The following is a 23170-nucleotide window of genomic DNA, read 5'->3' on the forward strand; positions in this document are numbered from 1 at the left end:
CCCAAACCTCACTGGCAACTCTTTGACTTTGAACATCTGCGGTTCTCAGCTTCTGTTTGTGGGAATTTGTGACAGCAGCCGCCTCTACCTCCCAAAAACCAACGTACCTTCTACCTCCTCGTCTCCCCATCTCATTCTTTATCCTAGGTCCCCTCAAAGGTCACAGGTTGAAGGTCACAGGTCAGATGTGTAGGTCAGGGCATGAGGGAGCCTGGCTGCGGTCATGTTGCTAAGCGTCTAACTACCTGCCTCTCATCAGGACCTTTCTTGACCACTTAAGAGGAGTAGGCAGCGTTTCATGGCTGGTCAGGCACCAAGGGGTGGGACGGAAAGACTGACAGCTTGCTATTTCCTTCACACAATAATAAAAGGAAATGGATTTTTTTTTCCTCCTAAGGGCCAAGGCTTTGTAAAAATGAAACCTAAGCTAATCCAATATATCCACTTAATTATTTAAGCCCAAGTCAATATTTCTCATTTGCTTCCTCTTACAAACCCAGACACGATAATGAAGGAAATGCTATTTAAATCAATAGATAAAGGGTCCAGACAAAGAGGCAGAGACCAAAGCCAATGTGATATAACGAAGGAAAGAAAGGGCTCGGCCAGTCCCGGAAAATAATTTACAGCCACACTCGCTGCCAAGACTCAAAGAAAAAATTTTATTTACAATAGAGAATTTTATTTGAAACATGCATTAAAAAAAAAAAAAAACAAAGCAGCAAATGTGGATCAATTGTACACTCTTTAAGGCAAGAGTCCCTATGCAGGCTGCATATGTTTATATCCCATCAGATGCTGCTCACCAAAGGGCAAAGCCAAGGTCAGCAATTTGTGTTTTATTAGAGAATCTGACAATCTCCCTGATACAGGAACTCCGAGGTCAACTTGCTATGAATCATATTAGAAAATGCAAACGGATAGCAAGGAATCCTGGTAGGTCTCGGCACTGCATACGGTCAAACCGACCTTGTTTAGAAAGGGAACCCAGTAGTGCATACGGAAGTGAAGAGAGCCTGTCCACGGAGCTGGAAGGACAACAGTGTGCCGACGGTCGTATTGCACGCAACGGCCAAGTCCGAGCACTCGGTCCAAAGTTAGCTCTTCCCCATTTTGGCAATCAGTTCATCACAAATCTTAGTGAGTTCTTCTATCTCTTTATTCTGAAAAAACCAAAGACAAGAGAGGTGTTAAATCAAGCCAGTCACGGGGCTGGTGCAGTGACTCAGTCAGCAAGTGATGGTGTTGCCACCTGGAGGAACCGAATTAAACCCCCAGAACACATCTTTTCTTTTTCTCTTTCTTTTCCTCCCTCCCTTCCTTTCTTTCCTTCTTTCTTAGCAAGCCAGACACGGCAGTGCACTCCTGTGAGGCCAGCACAGGAGAGGCAGACAGAGGAGAGTCCTTGGCCAGCCTACCACTGACTGACCCTGTCTCCAAAAGTAACTGCGGACGCCAGGAAAGGAGAGAGATACCATGAGGAAGGCGGACTAGGGAGGGGAAGCGGCAGAGCACAGCAGTCTCTCGGAGGCTAAGAGTAAGTCCCGACGGCTGACAGCGGTCTCTCAGAGACTGAAGTTCAAGTCCCGACGGCTGAGACACCACGCATTTTGGACACACTTGGGAGCCTGGAGGTGATCTAACTTGCGAGCCTCCTTTCTGCTGGTCTAGCTTCCACGGCACCAGAAAATTAAAATTTTCTTTTTCTTTTTTATTCTTCTCTCATATACTGCATCCTGACTGCGGTTACTCTTCTCTTCTCTCCCCTCGCATAGCACTTTCTGGTGCCGTGGAAGCTAGACCAGGATGACGATGACGATGACGATGATGACGATGACCATGATAACGAAGACTACTACAAGCAACACCGGCTTCCATTGTAGGAAGACAAAAGTCCACCCAGTCTCTTGGTCTCCCCTAAAGCTATCTACAGTAATTAGAGGAAACAACTGGACACAAACAAAGTTTACATCCTAGCTACGGCTGGGTGAGTGCGGGCAAGCTGCACGGCCACTCTGAACCTTGGCTCCCTTATCTTTGAAATGTAGGTGACAGTGAAGGAAGGTATGAAATTCGAAGTTGCGTCAACGTGAAGACACGGTGAGCAGATCGCAGCGGAGGGCCACCTCGTAAAGCTTCTGTCCCTGGGCTAAGCTCTCCCTTGGCTTTCCTGACAAAGGCCAGCGAGGGTTTAGAGAAGTGTTAGCATTATTTAGAAGATGGCCAGTAGGTGGCGCAGTGGGGGGCAACCTCAAGGGGTTCCTCTCATGCTTAAACCACCCTTTGTCCACCTCTGAAACCCAATCAATGGCAGCTACACACACACACACACACACACACACACACACACACACACACACACACACACACACAGAGCACAGATAACTGGGCGGCAGCTCCTGGCTCTGCTCTCTGATGGCTGTGATGCCAAGAGGCCAAGGCTGCTTTAGGTCATGCACCAGTGGCCAGCAGCTCACCCTGAGGACAGAAGACCTCCAGCTAGTTTCCCTTTGAGATGCTGAGGAAGGCTGGCCTCCGTCAACCCCTTTTCTGGAACCTCCCACAACATGCCCCAGCTCAGTCCATAGTGTCCCTGGGTTGGGTCTCCACCACTCCGCACCACATAACCCACATGGGGGAGGAACCTGTGCTGTCATGAGGAAGAGCCAGGGCCCACCTCCTGCCCACACAGGTGCTGAAAGCCCTCACCACTAATCCTAAAGTTACTCCCACCACCACTCCTGCCCCCTGCTGGTCATGAATGCTAGTCTGCATCTTCTTTCGAATACCACATGCCAATCACCAAGCTAAAGCCATCCCACAGACACTGTGGCCTCCCCTAGCTCTCACTCCAGCCCTTTAAAGGAAGCCATTGTTAGCCGATTTTTCCGTGAGGAAACTGAGGCTGGTAGAGGTTGAGGGCTGTGCACGAAGAGTACACAGCCAGTCAAACAGGAGCTGATGTGTCCACCAGAACACAAATTCAAGTTGTGTTTGCAACTACACAGCTTGGTCTCTATGTCCACTAAACTTCATGTGCAGCGGCTCATGGTGGAAGCACACAGACCCAATGGGGATCCGCATCTAGAGGGAGACCCCACTGGGCAGGCTGCCTGCGGTGCAGCCCAGCATCTTCACAGGGGCCTGCCCTGGCGAATGCACTGCTGATCTCCTTAAGACAAGCCTTGTTTGTTACATGTCCTTTACTGTCTGTCTTCCAGGGCCGAACACCACGATGAATTCATTCCTCTGGAAGCGTAGTTTGAAAGGAAAGGTTTGCAGATGCGTCCTGATCTTTGCTATTATCCAAAACCACGCGGCCCAACTTGCTGGCATCTATGTGTCTTAATCTACCAGAAACCACAGCATCACCTTCGCCTGCAGTTCTGACTGGGCCAAGGATCTTGGAAATAGCAGTTCTGGCTCCTGCTTTAGGAAACTAACACTGTGTGTCGATTTAAACACACCTCAAATGGATTCTATGTAGCGGAAATACTGACGATTTCCCAGACATACAAAATGACTAGGGAATCAAGTCTTTATTTTAATGGAACATTCCATTTCTATAAAAAGTATACACAGACTCAACAGTAACCCCATAATGACGCTGGGTAATTATCAACGAGAGCACAAATGCCTGGGTTTGCAGCTGTGCGTCTTGTCACTATGGCGACTGCTATGCTGTACAATCAGCAGGCCCCAGGAACCCCTGGCGGCTGCAGTAGCTGGCGCATGGCACAGGTCTAGCCTTTTCTTTCTAAACCATAACTTGTGGCCCGACAGACCAGCAGCCATTACAGGGCTAAGTACGATTTGCCAGGGTGTCTTTGGAAGCGGGTGGGGTGAGTAACACACTTGACATCAGGGACATTCTCTTATCTAAAATACTTCCAGGGCTACAAGGGGGCCAGGACACAAGATGGCAATCATGGCTCATCAGTGCCATATGACTGGTGGAGTGTGTGAGCAGCTGACCTGCTTGGTTGCCAGGCTTTTCTCTGAGAGCACCTAGCAGGAGAGCTAGCACACCCAGGGAAAAGGTTACGGATACTCAGCCTAGAGACCTGCCCCCTGGAGTGTTTCTGGGATGGCAGAGGTCTTCTCCACAGCATCCATGTAAACAGTGTATAGCGTAGGATAAACCCACACTGGACATCAGGAAACACAGGCACAGGCTGTGTGACCTCAGGGGGGCCACCCACTGACCATACACCTGGAGGTCATCTGAAGGTGCTTGGCTCTGCCACTGCCCATCCTGACAGGGGACTGCTGAGCTCCCCACCCACTCTCCAGTAAGAACGACAGTTGAAAAGATTCAAGGACAATGTCTGGTATGTCGCTAGTGTTTAACAAAAATTTGACAAATGATGCTGTGGAGGAATGAAAAATGGAAAAACACCATGCAAGATGCCATTCCAGGAGAAGCAGATACAAAACAAAACAAAACAAAACTGGACCTAACGTGGGTATGGTCATGAGGCGTGGAAGCTGCTCTGGCTTTGCTCTGGCGCTCCCTTCCCAGCCTCCCAGCCTCCATTACCAGATGGACTGGCAAGAGCCAGAGAGTGACCCCACAGCCCCGCGTGCCTGACCCCCTTACCTTCTGCTCCAGCGTTCTTTCTAGAGCGTCCACTCGCAGCTGCTCCTTCCGCAGGCTAGCCTGGTAGGCTGCTTGCTCCTGCTGGGCCTTGCCTCGAACCTGGGCAATCTCCGCGTTGGCTCTGTTGGAACAGGCAGTACTGTAGGTGGCTGAACGGACCCCTCTCTCCTCCCATCTCTGACAAGGGACGTGGGGCTGGATCCAGCCCCACTAACCGGAGCCTGAACACAGGAAAGCGAAGAACCCCACCCCTGATGTGATATGGAAGGGCTTTGGGTGCCCCAACCATTATGACCATAATCCTTCCACTTATCCCAGTGGGTGGTGGTTAAATGGCATCCTGGCCTGAGTCATAGAGATTGGCCACCCTTTGCGAGGCGATGCCAGCGTGCCGGCAGAGCAGCTCCTGGCCTGAGTGAGTGGTGACTTACCGGTCCAGTTTCTCCTCCGCGTGCACCTTCAGGGCCTGGTACCTCTGTTCTTCCTTCTTCACTCGGGACAGGTACTCCTGGGCACACTTCTTCAGCACCTCTTCATTCTGGGGGGCACAGGGCCGCAGAAAGAGATACTGACGGGCACAGGCAGAGCATTCCAAACTGCCAACTCTGACTCCCCAGGCCACAGAAGGGCTCCTTCTCAAGGTGGACTTCCTGGACACTCACTCCCCACACTCGGCAACCTCCCCTCCCCTCCCCTCCCCTCCCCCCCTCCCCTCCCCTCCCCTCCCCTCCCGCAAAGGCTGCTGTTGCTTCTCGGTCCCCAACGTGGACTCCTGGCTCAGCAGACACACCTTGCGGAAGCCTTCCAGGACCTCCTTCATCTTCTCGTATCTCCTGAAGAGGTCAGCCAGGGACTTCTCCACAGAGTTCAGGTCCGCCAGGGCTTGCTCCTTCTCCAGGACCAGCTGCTGTACAGTTTGGTGGGAGACCGACTTCTCTCTCTGTTCGTCCTCTGGCAGGAGAGAAGGGAGTCAGCCAATGGAGCTCGCTCCATCCACACTAGGTCCACGGGGTGGGTGGGTGTGTGTGTGTGTGTGTGTGTGTGTGTGTGTGTGTGTGTGTGTGTGTGTGTGTGTGTGTGTGTGTGTGTGCGCGCGCAGCCAGCCTGGGCCTTGAGCGCAACTCAAGGGTTTCCTTGGAATGAACCCAGGGGCCCTTCCTCCTGGGTGCTGCCGAAGGGACAGAACTCACAGACCTTGATACCACAGACCCGGAGCCATGACGCATCATGCGGGACAGACGTCAACCTTTAACCTGATCGATGCAGCCCTTATACATCTATGCTGGAGACCCTGTGGGCCTACTTTTCCTTCTCTAAGTAGATCCATACTGAGTCAGAAAAAGGAATTACTACTCTATCTTCTGGGAAGATGAGATTAATGGGTGCTGTGGCCAGGGTCCTGGAGACTCTGCCGAAATGCTATCAAGACAGGCTGCCCTCACTGGGAGAAAGAGGTTTCTTTATCCCCTGAAATAGCCCTGAAATTCTGTTCACAATAACACTGACTTGCTGTTGAAAGTACTACACTCTGGACAAACTGGGACAGTCTCCCTAACGTTCATGTTCAGTCAGGCAGTGCAGTTCCGGTTGGGCCCAGGTCAGTGCGTTGGTACAAGCCCGAGTAATAGCTCTACTCTGCTCACCATCCCACACTGACCTCAGATGTCTCTGTATTATAGGACAAACTGCCTCTGACATGACTACAGCTTCCAACCTGTGCGCCTGGGTGTTGACAGAGTAGGCAAGGGACCCTTCGCTTTCCTGGTGACAGCTGATCTAATGACACCACGCCCTAGCTCCCATCTCCAGTACTAAGAGCTCCTGGGGAAAAGCAAGCAGCCCAGCAGATCTTTGTCAACTCCCATGTCACCCGGGAGGGTGCTATCTACTGCCCAGGACTGGCTTAGAGCTGCCTGCTATGAGGGAAATCACGTCTGGAACTGCTAACGGCGACAGCAGTGGCAGCCGCCAGCCTCAACTGCAAATGAGGAGGCTATCTCACTCTGCTCAGAGGCCTCCTCTTGTACTGAGAATAAAACCCAAACTGCACCCCACACCCCTGCTCACACACTGACAGCTCCACTACCACAGGCAGCTCCTGCCCCAGCACTGAGGAGATGGGAAACTCCCAAGGCTCCTCGATTCACGTGTCACTAATTCCTCATCATTTACTTTCCGTTTGTCATGTGGGGAAAAAAAAAACCATGCCTGTGTGGGCCAGCTGTGGATTCTGCTCCTGTTATGCTCCAACTATCTCCCCCCCCCCCCCCCCCGGCCCCCGGGCTTGGAACACAGAGCTTCCTGCTGCCATGCCGTTTCTATGATGGTAATTTTGTTGGTTGACCCGACTGAGAAATGGGTAGGTTAGTACAGTATACACTGGGTGTACGTGTGAGTGCATCTTCAGGGCACTTAGAACATGAGGTCTGTGACCTCGTAAACTTGTTCATAGTTTGATGGTGATACCGAGAGGTGGCAGAAAGAAGGTGGTGGGGTTTGGCTGGAGGAAGTAGGCCACTGGGGACAAGTCCTTCCGGGCTTCTCTTGCCCTAGCTTCTTCCTGTATTGCTTTTCTTTGCTTTCTGTCTGTCATTATGTGAAATGCACACCCTCACTACCATGATGGACAGACTGTTCTGGAACTGTTGGGTAAGCATCGAACTCTCCCCTTCGGCTGAGCCTGTCTGGTGTTTGGGAAGAGGGAAGATAAAAGTAACATGGTCCCTAAAAGCAACCAGGCCGCTTTCCTCAGGGGCTGACAGTGGGTCTGTCTTGCTCACTGCTCTGCTCTGGGCACACAGAACACCACGCAAGCGATGCTGCCATGTGATCCATGCAGTGCCCAAACAAGGGTGGCCCTGAGTGATCCGTACAAGATTTTCTTGTTGCCATCTTTCAGAAGGTGAAAGAGGGTTTTAAGAACAAAGTCATCGGTCTTCTGAGGGAGCAGCATAGGCCAGGCTCACACCCAAGGACAAAAACACAGCCATGACCAAATTCTTCCTGAGCCTCCTGCAATGAAGGACCTGAACAATTCTGATTTGGGTTGTTTTCCCATAGACTGCCATCTTGCTGTGTCACGTTTAGAATATTATTGCTGGGTGGCATTGGTGGGGTCACAGGCTAAATTTTAGCTCCAAGCCTGACAGAAACATGTTGGAAAGCCCAGAAATTTTGTGGTCCCAAAGCCTTGTCTACAAACCAAGGCGGCTGTCAGATGGGAGCATGCACTAAAACCAACTAGAAGGCCACTCAAACAGACACAAGTTCACACTACTTTGTGACTCAGCAAGTCCAGTGGGGCTGGGAATCTGCATAAACTCAAGCTCCCTGCAGATCAGATGTAGCTGGCCCAGGGAAACCCACTGGCCTAGGAGATGCCTGACGTCCCTCCATCCTGCCTCTGTGATCCCAGGGTTCATAGTGTTCTCAGCAGCAGCCAGAAGCCGCCAAGGCCAGTGGCTCTAGAGTCTGACGAAAAGCTTGGCCTCCCAACTTTGCTACTTCTCTGCTGTGTGACCTTGGGCGGGGTTTCTAAACTCACTGAGTCTCCTCACCAGAACCAGAAGATGGCAGTGTTTCTAGGCCATAGCATTTGAGGAGATTTTTTTAAAAAAGAGAATGGTTTCACTAGTTATTATTACCCAGATTTTAGCCATTTTCTTTACTCCCAGCATGCCGTACCGTGTCATTCTGGGCTGATTTGTGGTTACGGATACATTTCACCAGATGGGCTGAAGGAGCCATTTATCAAACACGAGTCCATCTGATTTCCTGCATCTAAGATGTCGCCTAGCCTCAGCTTTCCTTTTGTCACTTTTAAAAATAGAATTCCCCAGTTCCCAGGCGAGCCAGGCAATGGCAACGCAGCACAAATCCTCTTATACGTGACCAAGGCAGTTAGGCTCTTAAAGTCAGGAAACCAGCCTGGGCCCAGAGACACGGCACGCCGGACTCTCAGTTCTGATGGGGGTTTTCTGGCGTTTGCAGGCAAACCACTAGTAAATCAGATGGGGAACGCAGCAAGTACAGGAAAGCAAAAATAACCGAGGCAGAAAAACCAAAATACGAACAACAAAGGGTTGAGATGGGTGGGTGTCAGATGGAGTGGGGGCGGGGAGCATTTACTTACCAGGCTTGCCTGTTTGTTTTGCAAGCAAAGGGCAAGAAGCAACAGAAAATGGAAGCAAAACAGATAATCAGGGCAGTTGTTAGAAAAGCAGAAACAAAAAAACTGCAACAATCTGGAATGCGGAAAGCACAGAGGTTCCTTTTTGTCCTAAGGAGCCGGTACCGAGGTTTAATAAGGCACGCTTTCTTCAGAGGCGCTGGGGAGAAGGGACGGTGAGGTGGGGGGGCGCCTGGACGCTACCTGGGAGGAAGGGCTAGCATGGGTCAGATGAACCAGGGTCTACCGACTTCAAAACACTTGTCCATTTACTCTGGTTCTAAGCTGGGCAGGCCTAGGTCCCCCCTGCTGGGCATGTGGGATGAATGGGAGGGAATTCCTGCATCCAGGTGTGAGGCCCGTAGCCTGTGTTTCTGTCAGTGAAGAGATTCACTTTCCTAGAAGGCAGGCGGGTCCATACACCCTCCCAGTCAGCCTCAGGCTGTCTACAGGGACCCTGAAATGTCTGGTGGCCTCACCCAGTGACTCTCCACAGCGACTGACATACAAGGTTTCTGGACTAGGAAAGCTTCAGAAATGTAGATGAGGAAGAGGCTATGGAGTAGGGCTAGTGCCCACACACAGTAGGGTTAGTGCCCACACACAGTAGGGATGTTATCCTGGTGACGATGATGACTCTCCCAGCTGGGGATGTTGTAGTGGTCTCACTGAGACAATCTGGGTGTTCTCATGAGAACAGAAAACTGTTCAAAGACTCCAAGTAGGAAATACACCACACCTCTGACACCCCCTCCTCTGACTGTACTAGAGAAAATGTTCTAACTGCTGCCAGATGCAATTTATAGCCGAGAAGCAGGGTCAGCACCTAGTAGGCCCTCTGTCACCCTAACAGCAGGCTACCCTGAGTGTTCAACCCGAGAGGGCCTCCAGGGGGAACTCCAACTGCTCTCAAAGTCCCTGGTGGTGTGCTACAAGCTGGCTGTGGCAGCCTTCCCTTGGGATCCAATACTCAGGCCAATCCCCGTCAATACCATAACCAGTATCTACCAGTGTCATCTCAAGCACACATCCCAGGAGGCCAAAGGTCTCCAGTGCACTTACAATTCCCAGAGTATTAATTTTTGGTTTGGAGTTTTTTTGGTTTTTGTTGTTTTTCCCCCCCTTCAAGCCCTGGCTGTTCTAGAACTCACTTTGTAGACAAGGTTGGTCTCGAACTCACAGAGATCCACCTGCCTCTGTCTCCTGAGTGCTGGCATTAAAGGTGTGTGCTACCACACCTAGCCTGAGTGTTAAAATTTTTATCTCATCCATAAGCTCATAAATTTTGTTATGATGTGATGCTTTTCTATGGAATCAATGTGGCTGAACGTGCCTCAAGAGCTGGAGGTGAACGGGCCTCATTACATAAGCCACGGTTAACCTCCATTGGCCCTCTTGCTACACAAAAGACTACAAGGATAAGCTACAGGAGGGTGAGACTGAAAAACCCAAACACTCGCTAGAGGCCTCTTGTGCCACTGCAGGTCCAGCCTGAGTGCCATAAACCTGTATAGTTACCCTACAAATCCTCAAATGGGTAAAATTATTTTTTTAAAAAGCTAAAGATCACAAACCTAAGCAAATAGATAGTTAGACATAAATCAGTATGAAGACCAGTCTCCCAAGACTATTACTAGAAAAAGTGGGTTTCGCAATGTCTCCAGGACTGTTTCTTACTATAGAGAGGAAAGACAGGAAGGAAGGAAGGAAGGAAGGAAGGAAGGAAGGAAGGAAGGAAGGAAGGAAGGGAGGGAGGAAGAGAGGAAGAAAGAAAGGGAGGAAGGAAGGAAGGAAGGAAGGAAGAAAGAAAAAAAGGAAGGAAGTCACTGTGTCACTTGCTAATGTGAGGCCTTCTTTCATTGCAGGCCTAAGCAATGGCTGTCGGGGATGGGGATTCAGTGTTCTAACGGACCTGTCCCGTCTCAGGGATCGGCTAGCAGGGCCTGGCATCCACAAGAGGAAGGACATTGGGTAGGGAGTTGCCACAGTTCCCTGTTGGCCCTAAATCAACGTGTTAAAGCTGTATGGGAACTTCATCATTCGACCCTAAACTAAGTTAGGGTTTAGGGGGTTTAATTGTACCCTCTTCTGCAAGCAAAATCCAAAGGCCTCACACAACCCAAGGGCCAAACTAAGACTCCGTCCTAACATGGTGGGGTCACCCCTGGCTGGGCAAATGAGGACTACGGAGACAGTGGGTAGCGTGCAGCACACGCTACAAATGCAGCTGCCCACGAACACCCTACTCTTAGAGGGGCTGCCTCTGAGCCTTGTTGCTCAAGCCCCACCCCAGTTCCACTCCCTGCTCCCCGCAGTGTGGGCCTGAGCACGCCAATCACGACACCCACCGATCATCTGTGCGATGGTCTTCTCATATTCAGCCACGATTTTCCTGAAAGAAAGGCAAAGAAAGGCAACACTGAACAACAGTAACAGGATGGCGTGACATCTCCCGCCGACAGTTGGACACTGTAACAACCACTGAGCAACAGGACAGATCCGGGCGGTCAGTGTTGGGCTCACACCCTCTGTACTCATGGACAGGCTCCTTCTCCTGGCTGTAACCCTCAAGTCCAGCACTGTTCAAACCCTGCGGCAGCCCCAGACCTTCCGCCTGATGGCTGAAGCCTTGCACAGCCACATGCCATTGCTTTCACAAGGTTACCACCTTGTAGACAGCTCGCGGTCACGGTGGCTCAATGTGCACAATTTCCTTCTTGATCTAGGCTTTCTCATTCCAAGTGCAGCCCAGGCTGTCCGTTTACTTCCTCCTTCTATTTCTACCACTCGGAATCTGTTTCTCAAGGTCAAATTCAAACGTCCTCCTCTCCAGGAAGCCTTTATTGACTTAGAGTTAGTTCCCTAACATTCTCTCTGTAACTTCCTCCAAACCCTCGGACAGCACAAGCTCATCTCCCTCCCGATGAGGAAGATGCTCCTCAAAGTCCAAGGCTTACTTCTTGTTCCCTTGCATTTTTAAATGAAAAAACTATTTGGGGGTGGGGGGTGGGGGGCGGGGGGAGTGGGCTGGTGAGACAGGATCTCACTCTGTAACTGTGGCTGGTCTGGAACTCGTTATATAAACCAGGCTAGCCCTGAACTCATGGAGATGTGTTTGCCTGCCAAGCGCTGGGATTAAAGGTGTGCACCACCGTCACCGTCTGGAAACTCCCTCAGATGAAAATATGAAGGAGGCAAGTGTCCCTCGAAAGATGGCAGCGTCCGCCTATTCAATCTAGCCATCCGGAACGCGACAGCAGGAAGTAGCAGCAGCAGGACAAGAACTTGAATAGAGCTTTCAGAAGACATGATGGCGGCTGGAGAACAGGAGGCTGTGATCACCTGGGTGTTTTGCTTGCTACTGGAACCGTATACAGGAATGCAAGCTGGATGGAGCTGGCGGGGGCTGGGGGCGGGGCGCACACATCACATGTATCTTGACTGGACTCTTTAACTCACACATAGTGTTCTTCTGAAAACCCTTGTAGGAGCTGAGGTGACAGCTCAGCAGTTAGGAGCTTGTGTTATTCCAGAAGACCCAGAACCTTCTAGATGGTTCTCAGCCAGGTCCCAGCTCTGGAGGATCTGATGCCCCTGGTTTCCAAGGACATTTGCATTCATGTGTACAAACCCCACGCACAGACATACAAATCAAGAATAATGAAAACACTTTTAAAAATTAAAAAAAAAAAAAAGAAGCCAGGTGGTGGTGGCAGCAGCGGTAACTCGCACCTTTAATCTGAGCACTTGGAAGGCAGAGGCAGGTAGATCTTTGTGAGTTCAAGGACAGCCTGGTGTACAGAGTGAGCTCCAGGACAGCCAAGGCTACAGAGAGAAACCCTGTCTCAAAAAAACAAAAACCAAACTTAAAAAAGAAAATCTCTTTTAAAAAAAAAAAACAAACCACCTAGGTAAAAGTACTAGCCTCTTGATTAATAAGGAAAAATGAACTTCTTGTACTGAAGACGCTACTCGGGTGGGCACACCTGGCGGGAGCAGTTAGGAAGCCACAGAGCAGTGCTTCTGGGCAGCCGGAAGCTGAGCCCCACTGACCTCATTTCCATCACTTCCCGCCTGCTTTCTTCATATTTGTCCCTCCACTCTGAGACTTCTCTCTCCTTGGAGATCACCTAGGGTCAGGAAGAGAAGAAAGGTAGATCCCGAATGAGTGCGCTCCGTTCTGACCAAGTACAGGATGCACCATATACACATGGGATTAGAAACTATTCACATAAAACCAGGACTCCATTCAGACAATCCCCCCCTACCCCCCTACCCTCCCCTCCCCCCCCCCCCCCCCCCCCCCGCCAAGTAGGAGGAATCAAGACTTCCCTGAAAAGCCAGGCGTGGTGGCACATGCCTGTAATCCCAGCACTTGGGGGAGGCAGAGGCAGGCGGATCACTGTGAGTTTGAGGCCAGCCTGGTCTACAAAGCAAGTCCAGGTTAGCCAAGGCTACACAGAGAATCCTTGTCTCAAAAATACAAAGAAAGACTCCCCTGAAGACTGCTGGAAAGCAACTGTGACAAAGTGTCTCTTCTATAGCACCTGTCATGCCTGTCAGCATGGTCACTAGGCAGATCAGAACCCATGGTGTGACACCCATCTAGCCTGCAGTGTTTAGAAGATAGCCTGTCTCCAAAAACACCAGCTTCATGGGTAAACATAGTTACTGACAACCGGCAGTCTGGGATCCTATCCTGGTGTCAAACACAGGTCTCCTACCTCTGCCCTGGCAACTTGGAGTGCTGAGTCCAGGTCTGGCTGCTGGAACAGAAGCCCCGGCGGTTTCTCCACCTCGGTGGGCCCGATGCGGGAGTACAAGGCAGTTTTGGAGATGGAGACATCTGCTGGGTGAGCAGCTTCCCTCTGTGGGATTTTTTTTTTCATTAAAGAGAGAAAGAAACAGAAACTAGTTACTACTAATGACAGGATGAGGAGGTTTGCACGAGTTGCCTCAAGAACTGCATCCACCCGCTCAGCTGCATGGTGTTTAACAAAAACAAACAAATAAAAAAAAAATAGAATTTAAAAAAACTACGGGAAGTATGAGAAAATGCAAGGACTCATGGATGGGGGTAATGCCAGGTTCAGGGGATGGACAGCCTTCACGTTACACATGTGCAGGCACACAAACGGGCTAATGAGAAGGCAGCCTTTGTAACCAGAAACCCTGTGGGCCCAGCATGTCGCTGCCATTTATCAAGCACAGGAGCCAACTAGGCACTGCAAGTGAAGGCCAGTCACTATTCTGTTGGCCCCACTTCCTAAATAACGTCTTGCTGAGGACTGATACTTTCCTGAATGCTGGTCTACACTGCCTGCTTTTGAACAGCTGAAAATTAGACAGCTTCTGTACAACCGACCACTTCTAAATTTGGTTGAGCTCACGTGGCTCGATTTGAAAGGATGTGGTCTGCACAAAATTTGAAGCTTCCTATTGTCACCCTTGTTGGTTGGTTCCGTCTGAATTTTGAGAGCGTGATGCCATCAGGTCGGCTATATGACAGCAAAGAGGAAAGCCGGGGTCAACGACAGTATCTGTCTACACTGCCTGATTAAGCGAGCGACAAGCGCCACGATGCCCTTCCCCACTGTAACCGTCGCCGGTTTCTCTCACTCTGTAGGGTTTAGTCACCAGCCTCAGAGAGGCGAGGACGGGTACCTGATGATCCTCCCGTCATACAGAACATTAAGCAACTTGCAACACCAGCTAAAACGAAGTGTTAGGAGCACAGTCAGACAGGACGGCTAGGCTTGTCAGGCCTCTTCCACAGCAACAGAAGCATCCGCTCATCCGTTACTCTCCGTCCTATGCATTAACCTCATGGGGCTGTCATGGCTGCCAAGGAAGCTCCCGCCCTCGTCAGAGCCCAAGTCTATACTATAGTGTGATGTGATGGTGGCCTGATGGGCCGAGCGGGACTGCTCCATCCTCGGAGAACTGGGAGGAGTGTCTGAGCACTGAACAGAACACCCCAGTTTCATAGAAAGAGGAGAGGAGACGGGAGGTTGGGAAACGCAGAGGTAAGGTGAACGCTTCAGTGGTTCATGGGAAGGGCCGGAGCTTAAAGCTCAAGAACAGAAAGCTTATACCACAGAACAGACCTCACCTCACCATAAACACCAGGGTTCTAAGGGCCTAAAGGAGAGAGGCACCTAGAAAATGTAGGCAGAATTGGCAATGGATAGGACTGGAGGTGACAATTTAGAACCATTAGTGTTCACATGCAAGGTGCACACAACAGTTTAGTTGTCCTGGAAAAAAACTACTGTGACCTGTACCTCGCTGTCCCTGCCTGACCTGGAGACTTTGAGTTATCCCTCAAGTGACAGCCACACATCACCGACACTCACTGTCCCTGCCTCCCCCCAGCCCATTGTCCCCTGCTTACCCTCAAGATTCCAGGCTCACCCTCAAATGGCACTTGTGTGTCACCTGAATCTCACTGTCCAGGCCTGCCCTGAAATTCCTGGGCTCACTGTCAAGTGAGCCACATGATCAGCTGTCAGAGCCAGGAGCACACAGGCCTGCACAACCTGAGTATGGACTCCAGTCACATGTCAGAGGCAGTATCCTGAATGGCTTTCTCAGCTTTTAGTCTTGGCAAAGTCTCTATTTCTCCAACAGACATCTCCCTAGAGCACAAGCTACCAGCCTCTGGCAGCAGGGCAGCCAGATCCCTCAGAAGAAGCGCCCCCTGGCGGCAGGGTAGAGGCTCTGCATGGAGGCCTTACCTCTGCTCTGGTCAGTGGTTTGCAGTGCTACTTCTCTGAGGGAAGCTACTCCAGAAGTAACAGGAATATTATAGCCAGAATGTCACCACTCAACAACTGTAGTAAAAGAAGCTCACAGACACAAAAGACAAATTAAAAAGGAAAAAACAAGCAACCCTTATTCTTTTAACTTTTTAAATGTGCTCCTTCAAAAGGTGGGGGGGGGGGCGGGGGGGAGTTACGAGATGGCTCAGTAGTTAAGAGCACTGGCTGATCTTCCAGAGGACTCAGGTTCAATTCCCAGCACCTACATGTTGGCTCACTTTTTAACTCCTGTCCCAGAGGATCCACTGCTCTCTGCTGGCCTCTGTGGGCACCAGGCACACATATGGTGCACATATAGGCATGCAGGTTAGACACCCATACATAGCAAGTAAAATTTTTAAAATCTTAGAAAAAAAAATAAGTAAAATTTCAAAATGAATAGGAAGTTGGAGCCGCTAAACTCCGCCTGGTGCTTCTGAAGACAGATGCAGGGTGTGAGAGGCTGGGTCTAAAAGTTCTTCTGGGTGAGATTCAGTTTTGCCTCAGAGTAAAGCCAGCTCCTTGCAGTGCAAGAGGAAAAAGCATGTAATAATGAAGATGAGCTGCGTGTCAGGGAGGGCAGGAGCAAACAGGACAAGGGACAAACGCATCAGGGATTGTTAATCTGCTTGGTGTCCTTCGTGAAACAAGAAGGGAAGGGTGGAAAAGTAAACGCAGGTTTCTGAATGGATGTGAAGGAGTCAGACGCCAGGCGTCATCCTTCACCCACAGCCCGCTTGGCATTTTCAGTTCAGGACCATGCGGCTGAGAATTCCCTGGCCCCTGCAGTTAGCATCATGGCAGTCAACTTCAGGATTCGCACCTTGGCTCCTCCTCCTTTCAGCCATGCGTGTCTCGCGCTGCTATTTTTGAGATCACTTATTTTTAAACCCAGCTTCATTTTATAGTCTGGACTTGCTGCTTCGCTCAGGCCAAAAGGCCGCCAGAATCCTACTTGCTAAAATGTGAAATGGTCACAACTCCAAAGGCACAAAACTTTGCTGCCACCTGCCACCCTTCTACAGGTTTCTAACATGCTGCAAACTGTGGAGTTCCTCAGGCCACTGCCTCCCTCTCAGGTCCCTGGGCCATGTGCCTCCTGCTGGCCTTGAAGGTAGGAGTCCCTGTAGAAACTCAGGCCCATGGTTCTTGTGACCCTTTCTTATTGCTAGGTCTTGGGGGACTGGAGCAGGACATCATTATCACGGCAGATCACTGTCCCCCAGAGTAGTTAGAGGCAAACTCAGTTGAGAGCAAACAGATCTGAGGCTTGGGGAGCCATAAGGTGAGGCCAGGGACCAGGAAAGCAAAGCTAAGGCTCAAGGCCTCCTGAGGTATCTGGGCCATGTGGCAGCATCCCAGCAGGAGGAGGACACATCCAATCTGACAACAGTTCCCAAGCCCAGGGATTGCAAGGTCAGGCGAGGCCCCTGGCCCCACACCTCAGTCCCACTCCATGGGTTATCACCAGATTATCCGCCAGCTGGGCCTGCCTACTATCAAGACCTGGCCTCCCAGTCTCTAAAATACAAGCCCCAACCACAGACTCCAAAGCTGGAGAGCAAACAAAGCCCACCACTTGCCCTCCATCACTCTCCTTAGACGGCTCTTGTGGCTTCCACGGATGAGCCTCAACTGTGGACCAAAAACACCAAATGGTGGAGGGAAAAAGGGACTGCTGAGAGAGGCTCACGAGAGCCCAACGTCAACAGTGCTGGTTTCTTGTCCATAATACACACTGTCCCTGACATGCTTGACAATAATACACATACATACTGCCCCTGACCCCTGACCCCCCTGACCCCATTCTTGCTCCAGCTCACGTCAACTCTCATCTCATCAACGACAACCTGCTAACAGTCTAAGCCAGGTCTCTCTGAGGTATCAAAATCAGTTTGTCAAGCACGCAGAATTTGCCAACATACCCTTCTACCCAGACCTTGGAAGGCCAGAGATAGAACTGCTGAGTATGAACTCAAGACTGCTGCACTGTGTATTTCTGAGGGTTTTACTCAGACTCACTCCTTGGGGGACAAATGCTACTCAGGCCCAGACAAAGCAAGTGTGAGAAATGGAACAAGAAAGCCACACCCCAGAGGGAGTGGGAGCTACTGTATGAAAAATATTCTTTTCAATAATAAAGAGGGGGTGTGGGTGGTGAACATGACTTTGGGAATGGGGAATGGGCAATCCACAAGGTGGCCAAAGAGTGAACACGATCAAAAGACACTGTATGCACATTTGACGGTCTCAATGAATAAAGTTTAAAGATAATAATCATAAAATAAAAAGAAAGCAAGCAAGCCACAGCCCGACACCAGAGCCCCAGCTCCTAGGGACGCTGTAATTCTCTTTCTAACTGATTCTGAGCAGGAGGGCACAGCATTTCTCACTGCAGTTCTGAGGAGGCTGACCCAGCTCTGTCCACCTCAGAGCTGCTCTAGGGAACAGCTGGGACTCCCTGCCTCCCATTTCCTGCTAATGTTTCATCCCCTCAAAATTATATCCTTCTTCTTAAGTGACTGTGTGTGTGTGTGTGTGTGTGTGTGTGTGTGTGTGTGTGTGTGTGTGTGTGTTTGATCCACAATTTAAAGTGATGCTGCCAAGAAAATTGTGCTGCATCATACACATCTGAGATCCCAGGGCAGAAAGGGCAAGCTGGCCCCATAGCCACTGCTTTGTGTCTGTACACTCATCGTTTCTGAGGCAGAGCGGGGGCCACCAAGCACAGACACAGCAGAGAAGCCCACAAAGGGACGCCCCGCAGTTAAGTCAGTGGATCCTCAGGGGCAGGCTGGCTATAGCAAGAGCATCTATTTTCCACATACCAGGATTGCCTGGTATTTTCCAAAAGTGATAGAAGTTGCTACAGTAAATGTTCCTCCCAGCCCAGGATGGTTCCAGCTCTACCTTGACAGAATATTCCTCCACACACACTTCTGAAGCGCAGCAGGAGGCGACTACAGCTTTCTCTCAGTCTATCCTCTGTTGTGAGTCTGTGTGGCATTGCTGTCTAAATCAAAGCCGGAACACTTGTTCTGAGACTGCTGCAGATAGGACGTCAACTTTAGCATATTCTTAGAGGAGACAGGGTACCCGCCTCCCAGGAGGCTTTGCACTCAGCCTAAACTACTTAACAGAACGTGCCCAAGTCTACTTCAGTACTCTCCAAGACAGGATACATCGTGTGTACAGTGGCCATACTTTAGGCAGTTCACTTTGTCTTAATGTTATTCTGCAAAGATTCAAGAAAGAAATCCGGGGCAGAGGAAGCGGGGTCCTCACTGCTTTTCTTTCTGAAAGCCCTCCTTTCGTGGCAAACTCAACTCAAGTGTACACTTTAGCAACATGAACGAAGATGTGTCTGGCTTGTTTACATTCTTACCCCCTGCCCTGTGTCCCACTATTCCCAGTGTGGACACCCACATTATGGTCACCTCCTGTCTCCAGGAAAGCACTAGGTTTACATTATAATTAGGGAGATCCCATGTGTGGTCTCTTGGGACAGAGCGAAAGCTAGGATTTCTGTTCCTAGATCACAGCTGGGAGGGTCTCTGCAAAATGACCCATAGTACGAGGTGGAGATAGACAGGCAGGTCCATTGGTGACCCCCGGTCTAGTCCCCACAGGCTGGAGGACTCTAGATATGTTTCCCAATCTGTAAAGTGAGACTTGGCTCTGCTTTCCCAGGAAAGGTGCTGTGGGCATCTTATTGATCATCAAAACCAAAGTGCTGGCTAATAGCAGCAGCTCCTTGTGCTAACTGAACACCGGTAAACGTCAGGTGTGTGGACACAAAGCTGCTGACTCGGATGGGCCCCATCTCAGAGCATGAAAAACCAAGGCTCAGCAAAATTTACGAACTCATCTGAAGCTCAAACTACAGGGCAAAGCAGGGCCCAGCCCTAACCTGGCACATAGTTCACTGGGCTGGCCAAACTCAGGGTGGGGCAGAGAGAAGACTGGGGCCACAGCTCACTGGCAGTTGGAGGGTATGATGCCATCTAACATGTCATCCTCATATAATAAGAATTATTACCCTAAACCTAGAAGCCAGGTGGGGAGACTCTCTCACACTCCACTCACAAATCAAGGGCAGGCACACTCTGGTCTGTGAACCAAATGGGCTGCTACCCCTTCTGTGGAAAAAAAATTATTTCTGTGAGATAGGTCACTTCTCTGTATACTGCCAGTCTGTATTGGCAGCACAGTGACAAAGGAGAGCAGCTGTGACAGAGGTGGCATGCCCTGCGACCTAAGATGTCTACTGCGGCTCTTTACCCTCGAGTGGATCACCATCCAATGCCTGAGAGCAAGAATTGTTATCACTTCCTACTTACTGTTGACCCTGAATAAAGTTGTATGCAACCTTCTAGGAAACAGCAAAGTTACAAATTACTTTGTCCCATAGAAGGACAAAGGGTATCTGTAGGAAAGGAAGGTAGTCCCAAAGGGGGATTCTTTTCATGTCCTGGTGAACCAGTACAACCAGTTTTACACATAACTAGTCTACCACCTTACTCAAAGGCTCTATAATCCCCTGGGTTTTTCCTACTCCGTCTGGCCGCACTATCTCATCCCCCACACGTGTGCCTCAGTGTGTGTTTGTGCAAGAGCCACACTTTCAGCTTCACAGAAATCACACTTCACGGGACACCCACAATGCTCTCCTGGCCAATGGTTAGCAAAGCAGCCCCAGGGCCCCGGGGCGCACACACAGCATTCCCGTAAGGCAGCTCACTGAAGCGGCAAACAGGTACCTTGGTATCCTGGCGGCTACGGGAAGCCAGGGCGATCTGCCTGGCCAGCTTCAGGGCTTCTATCCGCATGATGGCAAATTCTAATTCCTCCTGCCCAAGGGGGAGGGGTGAGCAAACCGTAGGGAAATGCATCAAGACAGACAGAAGGTTTTCCACATCCAGGAATGAATGTGCCACATAAATGCATCATGACAGGTACTCGTGGGAAAACATACGCTCAGCTTTCTCTCACAACCAACACCTCAGCAGATCATGAAACAGAGGTTTAAATTCCTTTTTGAAAAAAAAAAATCACCTCTTTGAAGGCCTGTCAAGAAATGTCATGCAGTCAAATGGGAACTGATTTTCAAAACAGAACGGCAATTTTTTTTTCCAGAGCTGAGGACCGAACCCAGGGCCTTGCTCTACCACTGAGCTAAATCCCCAACCCCAGGACGGCAATTTTTACTCTATCGTATTCCTTGGTTTCTTTCCTTTTATATTTTGAAACTTGGCCAGCACTTGCCATAAATGGCCATGCATCTCTCAGATGCCAGTTAACAGTCTCTCTACGTCTGCCTCACTTCCTGGTAAAGGGGAGAGCAAAGTAGGCTGTCAAATTTCCACTACGGAGATACGTGTTTTGGTTCCAGATGTATGACTGAGTCCAGATGTTATATCTATGGGAATCTGGGACCGTCTTGTGTATTTAAACAGCTTGGCTTGACTTGATACCTCTGATTTAGTAAATAAATCATAAAAATAAAAAAAAAACACTGCCTCTGGGGCTATCAATACATCTGAAAAAATGACTATTGGGACCAATTTTGCAATAGAAATAGAAACAGTCCATTCAGTAATCACATTATTTTTATAACTCTGGCATCCTGGATCTAGCACATACATATGTCAGTGTCTGGAAGGAAAACACTTCATCTGGAACATTCCAGGCTTGCCTCGTTAAGTCCTGCCTCAGCTCAATTTGGCTCAAGAGTTCATTTTCTACTGAGGTTTCGACAAACTCCCAAAAGGTCACACGTGGGCTACAAACCTGAAGTTTCTGAGCAAATACTGGGGGGTTCTTTTCTGCTAAGTCAGGCTCCAGATAGTCAAGTGCACCACAGAGAGAGGCAGGATGGGCCAGCCTGCTGAGGAGGGCATCCGCAGAGGCAAAGGCCCCCTCCGGAGCGGTCTGAAGGCGGCAGAAAGGAAAACGGAAAATAGAGGAGAGTAGGAAGAGATTGATTTCAAGCAAGGAGCACACATCCGCACACAGCCCACCGCTGCATTACGACTAAAGAGAACATCGATTAGCAGCCAATACTGCCATCTGGACCGAGACTGACGGGCCCAGCCCCCCCTCCCAAAAGCAGAGCCTCGGGTGCCCTCCCCACCCCCTCCCAAGCCACCCATGGGGTGGGAGGCAAGCTAGCTGATGGGTTTTCAGAATGCCAACATAATTCATCAAACAATCGGCACCAAGGATAAATATCAAGGTTTGAGTGAGGGGCATTTTTCGGCAGTGAAAAGATGACTTCAAACAAGAAGGTAACTCCTAGTAGATTAGAAAGACTTCCAAGGGCAACTGGGCAGGAGACGAACCGTCCCAAGTCTGCCACAGTATTTATATGCAAGATCGATCTGACATTGTTTATTGTTCGCTAATTGTTTTTCCAGGATCCAACTGCCACAGACGGACATAGCAGGTGCTCTCTAAATATCTGCAGCACAAGGCAGATCAAACTGCCTGAGAGAGAATAAAAGCAGCACACTAAAGTGATAGTTTCAAACTTCTATGAAGACTGCTAGGGAGGGAGGCAAAAGAAAGAAAAATATAATTGACCCAAATTGGCTTGGCAGACCCTCGTGCGGACATGACACACTCTAGGGAGACCGCATGTGTACAAGCAGGGAGTAAGGACAGTGAGGCCCTCAGCTCAGGGCTGGGGATCCCGCAAGGCTTCAGGAGGCCTTTGGGAGAAACGATGATGTCACACTTGGGAGTGTGAACAAGAGAAATCTCCCATTGCTGAGACCCGGGAGAAACACAGCTGATCCCCCAAAGGAGGGTGCGCCTCTCTGTGCCCTTCTTTGCCTTGCTGTACAGGCTAGAGGGGCAGGGGCTGGCGGGTCACGGCTCCCGCTTGTTCTTCTGGTTCAGTTTCAAGGAGAGAAAAATGGAAAAACGAGCCTGAGCCGATAAAGCACGTGGCTGAGAATGGCAGTCACCGTGGAGCAACGAGAGGCCTTTCCCTCGCTGGGAGATGTGGGGTCTCCTGGGCTGACTGCTGTGGTCTAGGGCCAGAGTTAGGGCCCTACAGCCAGGTGAGCACATTAGAGGGCCCAAGCCACCGAACCCCTCAGGCATCACTTACGATTTCAATCGCCTCTGCGGGGGTGCCCAAGGCCATGGCCTCCGGCTCCTTCTGGGAGGATTTCTCTGGTGCCTGCAAGAGAGGCTCCTGGTTGGAGGCCAGCCCGCGTGCGACGGGATGCTGGAGTTTCGTTGCAGCATTTACAAGGGCTTCCGTCTCCTCAAAACTTGACCTGAGGAAACAAAGTCAAAAACATGAGGGTCCTCTCCTTGGAGACTCACTGAAGTCTAATAGAAAGCCCTGATTAAAGAGACAACGCCCCATCAGAACCAGGACCTCCAAGTCTGCATCCAAGGAGAGACTAAGGCCACGTCTTCAGTGGCCACCCATCTAGAGGCAGGTGACTGTCCAGCTATATTTAAGGGCCAACTGACAAGGGAAGGACAGACTACAGATGCCTTTGTCAAGGGGACTGAGCTCTAGAGTTTAGGGACCAGCCAGCAGCTTGCTCGTCTACTCTGAGGGAAGAGGTTATGCATCACACCCAC

At 50.3% G+C, this 23170-nt stretch overlaps 1 protein-coding gene across 20 annotated transcripts in view; it reads right to left on the reverse strand.

Moving 5' to 3' along the window:
- Positions 1-639: 639 nt before the first annotated feature.
- TACC2 (transforming acidic coiled-coil containing protein 2) overlaps positions 640-23170 on the reverse strand; it is a 217279-nt gene continuing 194748 nt past the window's right edge. For 13 of the 20 annotated variants that reach the window (XM_084772662.1, XM_084772666.1, XM_084772668.1 and 10 more), the window contains 10 exons: positions 22683-22854; positions 21359-21499; positions 20329-20418; positions 13493-13636; positions 12822-12898; positions 11117-11160; positions 5391-5551; positions 5032-5138; positions 4601-4721; positions 640-1163 (listed from right to left, as the gene is read on the reverse strand). In XM_084772662.1, the coding sequence (XP_084628788.1) occupies positions 1098-1163; positions 4601-4721; positions 5032-5138; positions 5391-5551; positions 11117-11160; positions 12822-12898; positions 13493-13636; positions 20329-20418; positions 21359-21499; positions 22683-22854 (1123 nt within the window). In that variant the 3' untranslated portion in view covers positions 640-1097. The remainder of the gene's footprint in view (positions 1164-4600; positions 4722-5031; positions 5139-5390; positions 5552-11116; positions 11161-12821; positions 12899-13492; positions 13637-20328; positions 20419-21358; positions 21500-22682; positions 22855-23170) is intronic. The other 7 variants (XM_084772652.1, XM_084772663.1, XM_084772654.1 and 4 more) reach the window with 2 other exon arrangements.

Source organism: Acomys minous (assembly GCF_964271855.1).
Source record: "Acomys minous genome assembly, chromosome: 2".
In the NCBI taxonomy this organism is placed as follows: domain Eukaryota; kingdom Metazoa; phylum Chordata; class Mammalia; order Rodentia; family Muridae; genus Acomys; species Acomys minous.